The sequence below is a fragment of the Onychostruthus taczanowskii genome, unplaced genomic scaffold (assembly GCF_017590055.1).
Source record: "Onychostruthus taczanowskii isolate IOZ18803 unplaced genomic scaffold, ASM1759005v1 scaffold32, whole genome shotgun sequence".
NCBI classification, from domain to species: domain Eukaryota; kingdom Metazoa; phylum Chordata; class Aves; order Passeriformes; family Passeridae; genus Onychostruthus; species Onychostruthus taczanowskii.
Window position 1 is genome coordinate 5,421,241 of NW_024500572.1, and position 15,300 is coordinate 5,436,540.

The window sequence follows — 15,300 nt, forward strand, 5'->3', positions numbered from 1 at the left end:
AGGCAGTTTGCCCTGTGTTAACTAATAATTCTGTGTAGTATTTTAAACATAGATTAATTATGAGATTATCTGATATTTGTAGTTGTAATATAAAACAGGCTTTCTAGACTTTTTTTCCCCTAATACTCTCTGTGTATAGTTTACAGAAGAACAATACTAAAGGTCATCAATGTCCCAGTTTCCACTTTGGTGTTTTCGTTTTAATGGAATCCTTCTGTTAAGAAATGTATTTGAGAAATGGGCCATTTTTGAAATTTCAAGTGTTGATTTTTCAGTCAATTCCATGCATAAGCAACCCAATAAGCTATAAAATTTGTTCTGGTGCGATTCACTCAGTTAAAAAAACTGGATTTTGCAGTTCAGAGACTGTAAACCTGACATCCCATGCTTGGCAATCTGTGTCTTCTGTTCACTTGCAGTGGCACACGAAATACAGGTTGTGTCTCATAGATTCCCAGGTAATGAACAGAACAATGTGTGCCCTGACTTCTGCCATTCTGACTGTGTACATTCAGCAATGGCCCCTGAGAAATTAAAAGAGAAAGAAACAACAGCTTTGAGTATGATCTAAAGGAAGGAATAATAATACCTTTGTTTTAATTTTTAAGCAACCCACGGAGTACTTTGATATGGGAATTTTCCTGGCCTTCTTTGTGGTTGTGTCTCTTGTTTGCCTCATTCTTCTTGTCAAGATCAAACTGAAACAGCGACGTAGTCAGGTAAGAGCAGTAATGGGAATTCACTGAATGCTGAAGGTTAGCTTCTCTTACTTTGTCCTAAAATGTGCTTGCAACTTTTGGAAATGCAGGCCACTGACTTACAGTAGCCATCTTGGTGGCTGTGTGGTTTTATCCATGCGTGTGGGCCTTTGGAAGAACTTGGAAATATCTTTAAAGGAGATTTACATTGACCCATGATGTTTCTTAAATCCAGGAATGAAAACAGTACAGGCACAGTCCACTTAGGCACTGGGAAGAAAGAACATTTCTGGTTGCTCACCGGTTATCAGTAGCACTGGTATACTTCTAAATGAGTCCAGACTCTTGCTGCTGTATTGTGGAGAGGATTGAAAATAAGTAACAAATCTTTTCAATAGGATAACATCTATTGAAATGGGAGGGGTTTTCAAGGTAAAAAGTTTGGTTAGGAGAAATTCCAAGTGACATACTTAGAGTTTGTCCTGGAGGAAATTATACAGCTAATTTATAACATTTCATTTTAATCCCTTTCTCAATATTACTCCAGTTAATATGGTGATAACAGCATATTGGGGCATTACAATCAATACTGACATATAAAAAAAGCTCCTGGCCAAGTTTTATATGTTGGCTTGAATAGTTGCTGCCTATCAGTTGAGAAGTTGCAGTGTATCCCATTTGTCATCCAGTTCTAGTTCAGAGTAGTTTATCATTCTCACTTCTGCATGTGGCATACATTCTTTTCCATGAGGCTTCTGATCTGAATTCTAATTAGCCTTCTCTCTGTTTAATTTAAGAAATTATACATCACTTGGGCCTGACATGATCTGTAAGATATGTTATAGTGATGTTTCTTTGCTATTACACTCTAGTCCCTTACACAGCAGCATTGGCTTTTTTTTTTCTTTTTTCTTTTCTTTTTTTTTTTTCTTTTGTTTCTTCTCATGTAGAATTCCATGAACAGGCTTGCAGTGCAAGCACTGGAGAAAATGGAGACCAGGAAGTTTAAGTCCAAAAGTAAGGGACACCGAGAAAGTAACTGTGGAGCACTGGATACACTCAGTAGCAGCTCCACCTCTGACTGTGCCATCTGCTTGGAGAAGTACATTGATGGGGAGGTAAAGGATGAAAGGTTTCTTCACCGTGGGCTGGGAATGTAGGTGGTTTTAGCACTGTGGTGTGTGGCTGGCTGTTGGGGACATCCTGTGCTGAGGTGGTGCCGCTGCTCAGTTTGATCACACTGAGCAGCCAACTTGTCCTCAGCTGCTTGCTGCAGCTCTAAATTACCCATGCTGCAGAGTGAGAGGTGAGGGATCCCATTTGCAAGTTGCTACCTTCAGTTCTTGCATTTCTGAAGAACAAGTCACAAAGATGGCAGGGTTGCCTCAGCAGTTGGTTCTCTGGGTATGTTTGACAAGTCATGCACTAAGGTGATAATGTGTGCAAGCTCCCTTGGAGGTAAGGGATATCCTTGGGGTTTTGCTGTTTCAAGATTTGATGGCACCCTGTCTTAAAAATGCCAAGTACACAGCACTGCTGGGAAACCAGAGGAGGAGAAGGAAGAGAGGTCAAAATGTTCAGGAACAGTTTTTTGACTCCTCAGTTACAATTGCTGTATTGATGTCAGGGCTTGGTGTCCATGACAGTTCAACGCAGAGGAAGCAACAAAAGGGTGAAATAGAAAATGAGCTCCTTAAAATAAATAAAATAGAGGCAGTCAATATTCACAGCTGTCAACTTCCACTAGAAAGATTATGTGAGGACATTTTATTTTGAAATGTTTCATAAAAGAGTCCTAATTTTTAAGGCAATAGAAAATACCAGCTGCATATTTGAGTGCTGCAAGGTGCAAATAGAAAGTTTAATGAAATTAGTTGATGGGAAATTATTCAGAGTAGCAAGGATGTAGGTAGACAAGGACTTCAAAAGGGCTGTACAAACTTAGTGCAGAGGAAATTCAGGCATGAACTTCAGCTTGAAGTGATAGACATAGGGAAGAACTTCACATGCATCAGGGAAGGGTTGGGAGCTGAGCATTGCTATTCAGGAACAAGATCTTGATGCTTTAGATAGCTTTGTGAAAGAAAATTGGTGTCAATTTAACTGCTTTGTGGCAGTTAGAAAGGCAAATCAGATTCTAGAAATGAGATGGGAAAGTCTAGAGAACTGAACAGAAAACATTATACCACAGTGTAAGTTTAGTTGTGTTCTCACTTTGAGTACTGTGTACTTCTGACCTCACCTCACAAAAGATATGGAATGGAAAGGAAGGTGCTTCAGGAAAGGGTAGTCACAAAATGATCAAATAGTTTGAATGGTTTCTGTAAAAAACCTTGAATTATTGAGTGGACAAGGACTCTTTAGACCCTGGGTTACTTGGGGACAGGGGAATACAAAGTTGTGTGGTGTTTCTCTACCAGGAGGTAGCAGCCCTATGGAACTCCTTGCCAAAGCACGTTAGAAATTGAAAATCTAAGCTCATGGGGAGACGTGAGCACTTAGAGGAAAGATTTGTTGAAAGAGATATCCATCAGGCTCAGGAAATCCTGTAAACACATCGTAGCTGAAGGATAAGAGTCCTGGGCAAGGGAAAAAGTATCATATACACTGTGTTGGTTTTGCTTTACCTGAGTGTTTTCCATTGCAAATAATTGTAGGAAGGGTACATCATTACTCTTGATTTCTGTTTTTTAAGTTCATTGAATATATTAAGGAAGACTTTTATGATGGCCTTTTTAAAGGTGTTGGGTCATACAAAAAGTGTCCTAAAGAAATGTCCTATATCTGCATGGAGTTCTAAGGCACCTGCAGACTGTTCTTTTAGAGACAGCTGAGCACTGCCTGTTGTGCTCCTGGCTGTCCTGATGCCATTTTTTTCCCTCTTAGCACTTCCAGACTAGGAATTGCTCCATTTATAATAGCCAGGTTGAAAAAACTATGAGCAAGCTGTGAAAAATTCACTTGTTAGGAAGAAGTACATTTTCATGGTGCTTCATCTGCTCCTGTAGGAACTGCGTGTCATTCCTTGCACTCACCGATTCCACAAGAAATGTGTGGATCCTTGGCTGCTGCAGCATCACACCTGCCCTCACTGCCGCCATAACATCATAGGTAAGTGCTGCAGTGTGGGTGCTCTGGTGTCTTGTTTATTTCAGACAGCTTAAAAGATGAAATAAAAAGTGTGGCTGTTTGTGAGTCCCTGTGGAGCTCTCAGTCCTTATTGTAGCATAGCCCTGGAAATAGAGTTATCCCCAAACTCTCAGAGAACAGCTGAGTGCCCCTGGCACAGCCTTGGGGTGGGGATGATGCCCAGCTGAGGGCAGTGTTGTGCAGCCCTGAGTGCAAGGACACATGGAGAAAAGGGATATGTTTTCCCTTGGGAATTACAAAGAAAACAATGTATGTTCTTTTATTTTTCCATGGTGTTGTAACTTGGAACGTGGTTTCCCTTACTTGCCCTCTTCCTGCTTTCATTTCCTGTGTCTTAAGAAAGTTTTCTGGCGTTGCACATTTATGTAAAAATGCGTAAAGTGAAAATTTGAGCAATGACTTCCAGCCTCTCTCAGCCTCTGCAAGATGTAAGCAAAATATTTTGTGTATATGGGAACAGTATGTGAAATAAATTCACTTCTTTTGCTTTTTAAGCAAATACATTTGGGTGTTTCAAAGTTTTCCAGATATGCTTTTGACTTTTTTTTTTCTTTTATTTCCTTCCGTGTAAAAAATTGGTGCATAATGTAATGACATGGAAAACAAAAGATCCTTTCCCGTATAAAGTACATTCCCTTTTATTCCCTGCTAGTTCTACTTCTCCATTCTTATTTCTCTCCTTCAGAACAGAAGAAGGGGAATGCAGCTCCAATCTGTCTGGAATCCATCAACCCAGCACGCAGCCGGCAGCAGAGGGTGATTCTGCCTGTCCATTACCCGGGCCGGGTGCACAGAGCAAGCCAGATCACAGCGTATCCCACCCGGACCAGCATGGACCCCCACGGAAACCCCATCACCTTACTGACAGTGGAGCGACACGGTGAACAGAGCCTCTACCCAGCCCCTTCCCCTGCCTATATTCGCAGTTACCAGCCTATTCATTTGGACCATGCTTTAAACACACATCACTGCAGCCTGGAGCACAGGGCTTACTCTCCAGCTCACAACTTCCGAAGACCCAAGTTTGGTGGACGCAACTTTTCCAAAGCAGCGTGCTTCTCCCGATACGAGACCATGTATCAGCACTACTACTTCCAAGGCCTTAGTTACCCTGAGCAAGATGGACAGCTTCCAGCTGGCATTTCCTCAAAGGGTCCTTCCCGTGCCTTTCAGCCTGGTAGCAGCATGCTTTTCCCTCCTGTGGTACATGTAATGCCCTCGTCCCGCTTGGAGAGTGGCAGTACCTCCAGCTTTAGCTGCTACCACGGTCATCGCTCAGTGTGCAGTGGGTATTTGGCTGACTGCCCTGGGAGTGACAGCAGCAGTAGCAGTTCTGGTCAGTGCCACTGCTCCTCCAGCGATTCCATGGTTGACTGCACTGAGGTCAGTAACCAGGGGGTTTACGGGAGCTGCTCCACCTTCCGCAGCTCTCTGAGCAGTGACTATGACCCCTACGTTTACCGCAGCAGGAGCCCTTGCCGCGTGGGTGAGGTCGGTGGTGCAAACAGGGGTGCGATTGTGCTCTTGGAGAGCCCCCACCAGGACGAGCTTCCGGCTCACAGTCATGCTGTGGTGGGTGCTGACTGCCGGCCTGTGCCAGCTTCTTCCTCAGGGGACCAACTGTCTAATTGCAGCATGGATATGAACTATAGCAGTAATTCCTCACTAGAGCACAGGGATCCAAATGGCACTACCTCAGAGGGAGGACCTGAGGCCACTCCTGGTGCTGCCTTGGATGTTAAAAGGAACTGGAAGAATCCAGAGATAGCAGGGTCGATTTCGGAGCAGGCATGCGCGTGCTGCTTTGAATTCCAGCACTCTGCCCTGGAGCCTAGCAGTGGGACAGCTGACTGTAGTGCACTCTTCCTTAGCTCTCCACTGTGGGGGACATGTGGCCAAGGAATTGAACCACAGTCAGGGAACACCCCAGGCTTGTACAGTATTAACTCAGACCACTTACATAGGACAGATGGGGTAAAATATGAGGGGTTGCCCTGCTGCTTCTATGAAGAGAAGCAGGTAGCCTGTAGTAGCAACAGTGGCAGTGGAGGTGGTGGCTGCTATACAGAAGACTATGCAGTGAATGTGCAGTACACACTTCCTGATGACACCTTGCCAAACTGCTGTAAGGGTGTATGTGATCTGGGTCAACGCATTCCCATCATTCCTGAGGACAGAGACTGTGAGCTGATACTACCACCAGAGCACCAAGGGACCCACATAGGAGGCTGTAGCTCCTGGGATGGAACACCTGAGCTAGACACTTACCTGCACTGTCAAGGTATTGGAGAGGTACAGGTCGAGAGGGAGGTGTGCTATGAGGCAACATCATTCCTGCGGCAGAACTACTCTCAGGAGGAGGAAACTGGAATGCCCTTTCCCAGTCCCACTCTGAACTCCCAGAAGCTTATGATGACCACAAAGGCCACAGGTAACATACGTGCTTTTTTTGATTACTTGCTATGTTTCTGTGTTAGTGTATGAAATGCTGCCAGCTACCTGCAGCCATAAAGGTCACTCCATCCTTCAAATAAGAGCAGGTTATTGACTAACCATTTGCCCCAAAGTATTATTCCCTGGTTACCTGTGCTCATTTCATCATAGCCAGAGGAGGAGAAGATAACTTACTAATTAACCCTATAAAAGCTTTCATGCTCATCCTTTTTGGGGAGGGGCCCCCATTAGAGTTCCCACAGCAAGGGACACTGTGCTAGTCATGGCAGCTGTGGTGAGTTGCCTAAGCAGGCAGTGCCACTGTGAGAGATGACAGACAAGCTGAAGGTTTTTTTTTAAAAAGGTGAAAATCTTGGAATTGCTGTAGAAGAATATGTGGGAAAGTCTCTGCTGTGGACATAGACAAGGGGAAAAAATAGCCACTCACAGAAAGAGGGGGGATATTTCTTACCTGCCTTGCCAGAGTTATTTTAAAGGATGTTCATAGTATCACAAGGTACCCTTGTTTGGAAGGGACCTCAGGCCATAATCTAGTCCAACCCCCTGCTCAAAGCAGAGTCTGCTCTGAGTCCAGACCAAGTTTGTCAAACCAAATGTATCCAGTCAGGCTGGATAAACCTTCAGGGACACAGAGTGCAGTCCCTTTCTGGACTGCTGTGGCTGTGCTTGACTGCCATGATGGCCAAAAGATTTTCCTTATATCCAGTCTGAACATCTCACACTTCAGCTTAACTTCCTCACGTCAGAATTGTTCAGAATGCAGGTCTGTGAAGATTGTGGTTTCATCACTGGGGCAGCCTCCATGTAGGTACTGCAGAGCTGCTGGGGATGCCTTTGCTGCAGGCTGAACAGCCCAGATCCCTCAGCCTCTCCACACCAAGTGCTCCAGCCCTCTGAGCATCTTGGCTCTCTGTGAAACTCCAGTCAGTGAGTGTCTTGTTCAGGGGGCCCAAAACTGTATGCAATATTCTAGATGCAATGTTCCTTAGTTTTCTTTATCCTTCAGGTGCTGGATCTCATCCCTTGGAGAGAAGCCAAATCAGTGACTAGACCTGTCCAGATGATCCCAGATGGAGAAGCGGAGCTTATCAGAGACTCCAAATTCTCATGGACTTAATTTTTTTTAAGCTTTGACAAACACACAAAAGTGGTAATGTGGAGAAGTCCCTCCCCTACTTCCTCTGTGTTCACATCAGTTTGATTGTCTCCTTTGTCCCTCCTGCCTGAAGCCTTCAGGCCTTGATTTGTGTGCAAAGCCCATGTGGGACATGGTGTGGAGCATTTCTGAGCTCTAGTGCCATTTCTATATTAATGACAAAGTGTTATTTATATTTTCTTTTTAGAAGTGACCTCTTGCTGAGAGGTAACACAGTGTGTTAAATAAGCCAGGCTATGTGTAGATGCTGTTATCTCCTACTTGAAGGAGTCCAGCCTTTGATAAGCTCAGGGCTACACCTGCCTTAGAAACCAGATAGCACCTTGAAATATAGTAATCCAGAGGGATACAGCTGCTGAATGGATGCTCAGATACTGACTAATCCCAGTAGCAAATCCTAGCAGCCAGCAAGTTATTTGAGTGATTTTGAGGGAGGTGAAGCATTGGACTGTCTCCTTTCTCCTCTTCCCTTCTCCCCCCTTTCATGCTGCTCTGATGGTTTGGCTAGGAAGGTGTCCTGCCATTAGGATTAGTTTCAACAGAGTGGGGGTAAGGAAACTGATAGCTCAGAATGTTCTCATCCTCACTTCCTGTATTTAAACCGTGGACCTCATTGTATCTTCTGACCAGTGAAGAATGCTGGGGACCTCTCCCTCAAGCAGATGCTCGAACAAAGTGCTTAGAAAGGGTATTACCTTTGTAGGTAATGAACTTTTTCTTCCATAGGAAGTTTTTCAGGCACCTGTAGCCCCTGCTACGGCTGTGAGGAATGCTGGCATGTGCAGGAAAGCAGAGCTTGCAGTGTGCTCGCAGCTTTGCTGGCTCATTTTGGAAACAGGGTTTCTTGTTTCCTTACAGGCTGCAAGCATGCCTAAGGGAAGCAGTGCTTGTCACCTTTTGTGTGTGTGGGAAAGTGAGGGACTTGGTTTGATCATTGTTTTCTTCTTTGCTGTGGTTGATGTAGCTTCCATAGATTGATCTGTTTTAAAGGTTTCTTGGGCCCAGCCGGTTGTGCTTCATTTTTGTCTTGTGTACAGAGTGCTCTCTGTACCCCATTAGCCTGGGCACATACTTTTGTTCTTGTTCTTGTCCTAGTGGGGATGTTTGTTATCATGAGATAATTTATGTCGTCACTTCTGATAGCAATTGTTTCCTGTGGAAACAGCAGCTTCTGAGTAAGAGGCTACCATAGCATGGGTTAAATTGCCTGTCATGCTGCATGTGCCTGAGGACACAGTGTCATCCTGTGGTGTATTCACAGCAGGAATTCTTCTAAAGGGAAACTAAGTATTTAATGCCCACAGTGCCAGTCTTCTGAAAAGATTTGTCCTAAGTTCAGTACACTTTGGAGATACTTCAAAGACATGAAATAGAGATGTACACTTCATATTCTGCCAAAGCAATGTCCTTGACAGCACTGGGCTGGTTGTGAGACCCAGCAAAGCTAACTTGTATTCTCTGTAGTCCCAAATGAACTATTTTAAAAGAAGGAAACAGATATCTAAGAAATAACAAATACATTTGTCTATTTTCTTTTGCTTTCATACCCAGTAAGTTAGGAAAAAAGTTCCACCTAAAGGAATTCACATTACATCTTTTCAGTCAACAAGCACCCAAATTCAGCTGTTCAGAGAATTAATACAAGGTAATATCTGGGTATAAGATTAAAAGAAAAATGTCAATAAACACATTTTCTGTGTATAAAGCTTATTAAAAACTTATTCATTCTCTGAATGACTGAAGTAAGTGGTATGTATTGGGAGAACAAACTCTAAAGGTTTGTGATTTTTGGATTTTTTTTGAAATTTTAAAGTCTTACCCTCTCCTTCCTCCACTAGAAAAGAAATGCATTGTAGAAGCTATGGCATACTAGCTTGGTTATTCTGCTTGGTGTTTTGTGAGGCACTGTAAAGGCCACCTAAGATACATTGTACTCTGTAACTAAAACAGCATATTCTGGTAAAAGTGGTTCTTAAAAAGGTTTGAATATTCTGGCTCCTGGTGATCCCAGATGTACTGGTCCCACACATTGTGGAAATCTCTGCTGGTGCAAGTCTCTGCAGGCCATAGCACAGACACCCTACACCTGCCTTCTGTGCTGGGTCTGACATTTAACATAAAACTCTATGTCCAGTGCAGACTTACAGGCTAGCTGGCCATGATAGATGGTTTTTATAACAAAATGCCTTTCTACTACTTACATGAACAGTTGTCGTTGTGTTTGGCTCATGAGGCACTATTTAAAATGTTTTTAATTAAAATTGTCTTATAGCACTTAAAATTGTTTTGTATAAAATTTGCTGTAAAGATTTGTAATATGGTCAAAGGGCTCTTTCTCCTTCATTACCATTTTTAAAAATGTTTTAAAAGCTAGAAAGCATCTTGTATATATTCTGTATATGTATAGCAGCACATTTCATGTATGGAAATATGTTCTCAGAATATTTATTTACTAATATATTTATCTTAAGCCATGTCTTATGTTGAGAGTGTGTGACATTATTGTAATAATCACTGAAAATCACTAACACGAGGCCCTGTAAATACATGATAATTGCACACAAAGATTTTACAGTACTTGCCGACCAAAAATGATTTAAGAGAAGTGTAGTTACTTGCAGTTTTGTAAGAAAGTGTACAAATGTCTGTATTAAAAGAAAAAAAAAAAGGCAAAACCACACAAAAAATACAGTTTTATTGCATATACATGTGGGAGTTGTCCTTCTTGTTTTGGGGGAAAGGACATAGATAACTGTTCTCCTCAAAGTATAGTCCTCGATATACTGAGATGAACTCTAATAAACAACATTTTTTCCTTTTTTTTTTTTTTTGAAACAACAGATAGGTGGATATGGAAACGCCTTTACACAGCACTCCAGTTACTGGGGGGCAGTGGGGGGTAGGTGTCACACAAGCCCCTGAGCCCCCCAGACACATGGAAGTACCACATCTGCTAAAAGAAATCCTCATTTATGTTTGGAACCTGCCTGTTCCTCATGGCAGGGGAGCTGAACTTGGTTGTAATTTCAGGTAAAAGTAATTTATTGCCCTGAAAGAAAATTGTTTTGAGAGAGCATGATACAGGTGGACACAGCTGGGTGAATCATAGCTTGAATGGTCTAGATGCAGGTCCTTGCCCTGGATCATGGAATCACTGGTCCTGCTTTAGTGAAAAATCAGTATTTTGTTGCTCCTTTTGTCAGCAGAGAGCACAATTTCATCAGAGATGTTTATGCAGACTCCAGAAGAGGGGAGCCTGGGGCTGTGTGGCTCTGTGTGTGTATGTACCTGTGTATTTATGTGTGTTACTGTGTAAACAGTTCACCCTCATGTGGTATTCATTTCCCATCCAGTGATACACTCACAGAGCCTTTTCCAGGATTCTCCAGCTTCTTCCTGCTCACACAGATTTTCATCCGGTAATCCCCTGGACTTTCCCCATTTCTCATCCATGTTCAAGTGCACTGTAATTCAATCACCTCAGGATTCAGCAAGAAATGAGCCTTACTTCTCTCCAACCCTCCTTGTTTCGTGTGTGATAACTCCATTTGGGATTATTTTGTAGGGCATGAGGACAGTTCCCATCCTGACAGGTAGGATGGAAAAGCCTGGTCTGTGTGGGGACAGGCACAACCATGGAAGAGGAGCAGGTGCTTCCCAATTAAAGTATGTGCCCCTTTTTTTGCTCAGTGAGCAGAGTCTTGGCAATTGCCAGTGATTACAGATATGCCTTTTATATGCAAATTAGTTCACAAAACACTTTTCTTTACAAATAGCATAAAGCCCCTGTGTGTGGGTGGCTGGTAACTCAAATGTTGACAGATCACATCTGAATCTCCCTTCTCTTCCCTCCCTCCACCCCCGATTGCTGTTGCTGCTGGTGTTCTGTTTTCTTGTTCCCTGTTCTGAAGAAAGCTGCCAGGTGATTGTGCTTTTAAGAACAGGACATGCCAGCACCCTCAGTGTCCTGTAGCACACAGTTTGTGGTGATTGGGAGTGGGGCTGTGGCTGAGCCCCATCCCCAGTGGCACAGCTGTGAGCAGCAGTGACAGCAATGAGCCATGGAGTGCCCAGGGGCACTGAGCAACCACCAAAGGGAGCAGAGGGCACACAGGTGCAGTGCATGAACGTGAGGGGGATAAAAGGTTGGGCTAAAGAACAAGAAGGACAGAAATTTGCAGCCTTCTGAAGTGAGCTGGTGTTACTTACTGTGTATGGGCAGATGCGTGAAGCCTTCTGATCAGGTATGGTGTTACTCTGTGTGGGCAAATGCTTAAAGCCTTCTGAAATTGCGTGGTGACACTGTCTTGTGGCTGTCCCAGCTGTGACATGTGCTGTGACAGTGTCCCACTGAACAATCAGGGAGCCTGTGTTCTGTCTGCATGAAACACAGCAGTGGGCTGCTGGCTGAGCTTGTGTGTGGTGCTTGGCTCTGTGTGACACTCTGTCTAGTCTTTGTTGTGGCTTTTAAAAAATGACTAAATGTTCATTTTGCACAGAAAATAATTTACATTTGGATACTTGTCAAGGCAGGGAGGTTCTTTTTACTTTCCAGATTTGATGCTTAAGGAACAAATTTGTGACAAAATCAAAGTCCTGTGGGGCACCACAAACCCTCACAAAACCTTGATACAGTAGAAAAAGACAAGCAGGAGCAGATTATTCATAGTGGATTGTACATTATTGTAACACTTGGTGTGTCTGTAACACTATCTGCAATATCGTGTGCATCTGTCAAATCCTGTGACAGCTGTTGGGTGACGTTTGTTGTTACTTGGGTAGTGTGAAGAGAAAAATGCCCTTAAAAGGATGGCCATGTTCATACCCTGTGGAGCCAGCCTGGCCTAATTCTCTGGCCAGGGAGACAATGGCATACCTGAAACCAGATATTTTATCTTGCAGTGAAAGCACTGTGCTCCTGTGACTTAAATGCTGCATAGAAAAGTGTCTCTTTCAGAATAAAGAACACATTTCCCTCGTGGGGAATGAAACTGCTGCTTAGGAAAGAAGCAAGAAAAAAGAAGGGAACAATTCCCAGAAAGAACCAAAGTGCCAGAGTCCCATAACCAGAATGGCAGGAAAGGAGAGCAACCTCCCCTATGACAACTGTTTCTAAAAGAAAAATGAGTCTTCATGAAAAGCTGGAGACAGTTTTGGTATTTGTCATTGGTTTTGTGGTGTTTACATAAAAGGTTGCTGAAGGTTTCTTAAAATGTAGCATTATTTTGGCCAGGAGGAATTAATTAGCAAAAAGATGAATTTTGCAACAAAGTGGAAACAGCATTACAGTGCTGCAATTACAAAGCAAACCCTGAACAAATTTATACAGTTTTTAAAAGTTTGAAAACACATAAACTGAAAACTTTCAATTTGCTGGTACCTCAGAAATTGTCTCAGAGCAGTATCATACTTTATATGTAAAGTAATCATTCTCAGCTCTAATTACTCTCTTCTAACATTTACAGCAGGCAGTGCTCTTGTAATCTGCTGGTGAGCTGCAGCAACTTCTGCCTCCTTTATTTCATGCTTGTATACACTTTAGTCATCCTAACTGAACTCCTGCTGCACAAATACACTGTATTTATTTTTTCATAATTATTATTTACAACCATTTGCTGAATGCAGGGTGAACAGTTATAAACACAGTGCATACTTCAGCAGCGAGTCATCTCAAGTTTGATTTATTCTGCTTTCTTGACAGCCTTATGTGGTTCCTGTGATAGCTTTCCTGAAGTTCACAATGCCAAATCTCATCCCAAAGCACAGGTGCTCAGTAAATCTGGGAAAGTCTGAGTGGCGTGAAATGTGTCTGGTGGGGATGTGTTGTTAAAAAAAATTGATATGGTCTGAAGGCAATTGTATGTTTCACTCTCAAGGTAGCAGAACTGTTCATAAATGTCCAATATTCAGGTGAAACTATCAGTGAACTGTATTTCATTGGAAGATTGTGAAATACTGCTGCAAGGCAGTAAGAACCAGTCGGACAAGTTTTTGTCAGGAGTTGTTTTTGTAGTTCACCCTTCCTTTAGGCAAAGTGCTGCACTAGAAAACTCTGTTCCTTCCCACTGCCTGAGAAGGCTTATTAAGCAGAAGATGAAAGTGGAATAGCTGCTTATGCTCATTCAGTGGCAGCCATGTGTCTGCTGATGTGTTTGACCTGTAGCCATCCAGGCTGCAGATCCAGTGCAGTTTCCAGGACTATCCATACAAATCTCCTATTTATATTATTGCTGGGGGGGTTGGAATACACAGACTTGAATTCTGCAATCCCACTGGATTGTCTGTATGAGCAATGTGATAAACTTCCTCAGCATTGTCCTGGCTGTAGAAAATCTGGCAGAAACAAGTCCTAAAGAAGATTATGTTAATGCTTGATTGAAAAAGCAGATTACATGTTTGATGGTAAAAATCATCCAGAGAGTATATGCACATGAATTTGCAGCATCTTATGAAAAGCCTCATACATTTACAGGCCAGAAATGAGATTCAAAGGAGGAAAGTGTTTCTTACAGCAATTGTTTTATCAGCATCTATTCTGTCACAAAACTGAGGCTGCGTTCCCCTATTCTCAATGTCTTTCTATTGTATATACCAAAGAAGTATCTTTGATTTTTTTCCCTATGGTTACAGTGTATAGAAAATTTATTTTTCCCAGAGTGTAAACTAACATCTTTTCTTCCTATAAAATGTTAGCAAGATAGAAGCATAATATGCTGTATTAAATAATGCATTTCCTATACATATACAAATATATATATTACTATGATAACACATCACACATTTTTACATAACAAAGTCTCTATTTTCCCACAACATAACAATATTAAGATAAAAATACATATAAAATCACATAGTCAACAAACTAAACTAGTTTTAAATGTAGATTCTGAATGAGGGAAGGCACTTGTGCAGCTGGCCCCTTTCCACCTGAGGTGCACGCACAGTGCAGGCTGCTGGAGCTGGGGGCAGAGCGAAGGCAGCAGGCTCACACAGGGCTGTGGCAGCTCCAGCAGCAGTGCTCAGCTCCTGGGGCAGACATCTGGCCTCGTCCCTGGCTTATTGCCTGCTTAGTGTGCTCTCAGGGAGCTCTCAGCTCCCCGTGCAGCCACCCAGTGAGCAAGGTCAGAGAGCTCAGCTCTGTAAAGAATAACTCAGGGAAGAAAAAGCCATGGCAGTTTTTGACCTGATCAGTTTATTGCACCACTGCACAGCTGGTCACACCAAGACAAGAGTGAGCAGTGGGCCAGAGCAGGAGCTGAAATGCATGTGAAGGAGGAGGCAGCTCCTCATCAGGATTTGGTTGCCAAAAGAGTTGCTTTTGGCATTGTAGCCATTGCAGCCTGTCCAGCCTCTTGAGGGGGCTGCCAGGCAGGAGCTCAGAAGGCTGTTCAGATACAATTCCAAACAAATTCCTCTTCTGCAATTATTTTCAATTTGTTGGAGAAAATGGTGTAGACACCACCATCCTGAGGTGTCCCTGCTCTCCAGCTGCCAGCTCTCGGCTGCCTGTGCAGCAGGGCCATTTCTTTTGTGGGATTACAGCACTTGTGCATGGTCACAGTTTTTGCTTCTTTCTCCCCCAAACCCTTACAGCAAAGATCAAAACATGCTGTGCTCGTGGGTACCACATCTCTTGGCCATAAATCACCACAGCCTGAAGTGTCTGCACCAGCAGTGTGAGTGACCCTACCACATTCTGAAAAAAATCCACACTGCAGATCTACCTCTCTTCATGGTGTCAGCCCTGGAAAGTAATAAGTGCTATTTAAGGGACCCTGTCCATGAATTTCCATCCATTGCTCTGTTTGCTAGCACTAGCAGGATCTGGAATCAGCCAATCTG

At 43.1% G+C, this 15,300-nt stretch overlaps 1 protein-coding gene across 2 annotated transcripts in view; it reads left to right on the plus strand.

The window, feature by feature from the left end:
• ZNRF3 (zinc and ring finger 3) overlaps positions 1 to 15,297 on the plus strand; it is a 70,781-nt gene extending 55,484 nt beyond the window's left edge. Inside the window, exons 5-9 of one of the 2 annotated variants that reach the window (XM_041410052.1) lie at positions 609 to 719; positions 1,649 to 1,816; positions 3,707 to 3,809; positions 4,534 to 6,279; positions 7,309 to 15,297. In XM_041410052.1, coding sequence (XP_041265986.1) covers positions 609 to 719; positions 1,649 to 1,816; positions 3,707 to 3,809; positions 4,534 to 6,279; positions 7,309 to 7,352 — 2,172 coding nt within the window. In that variant the 3' untranslated portion in view covers positions 7,353 to 15,297. The remainder of the gene's footprint in view (positions 1 to 608; positions 720 to 1,648; positions 1,817 to 3,706; positions 3,810 to 4,533; positions 6,280 to 7,308) is intronic. The other variant, XM_041410053.1, reaches the window with a different exon arrangement.
• Positions 15,298 to 15,300: the final 3 nt, after the last annotated feature.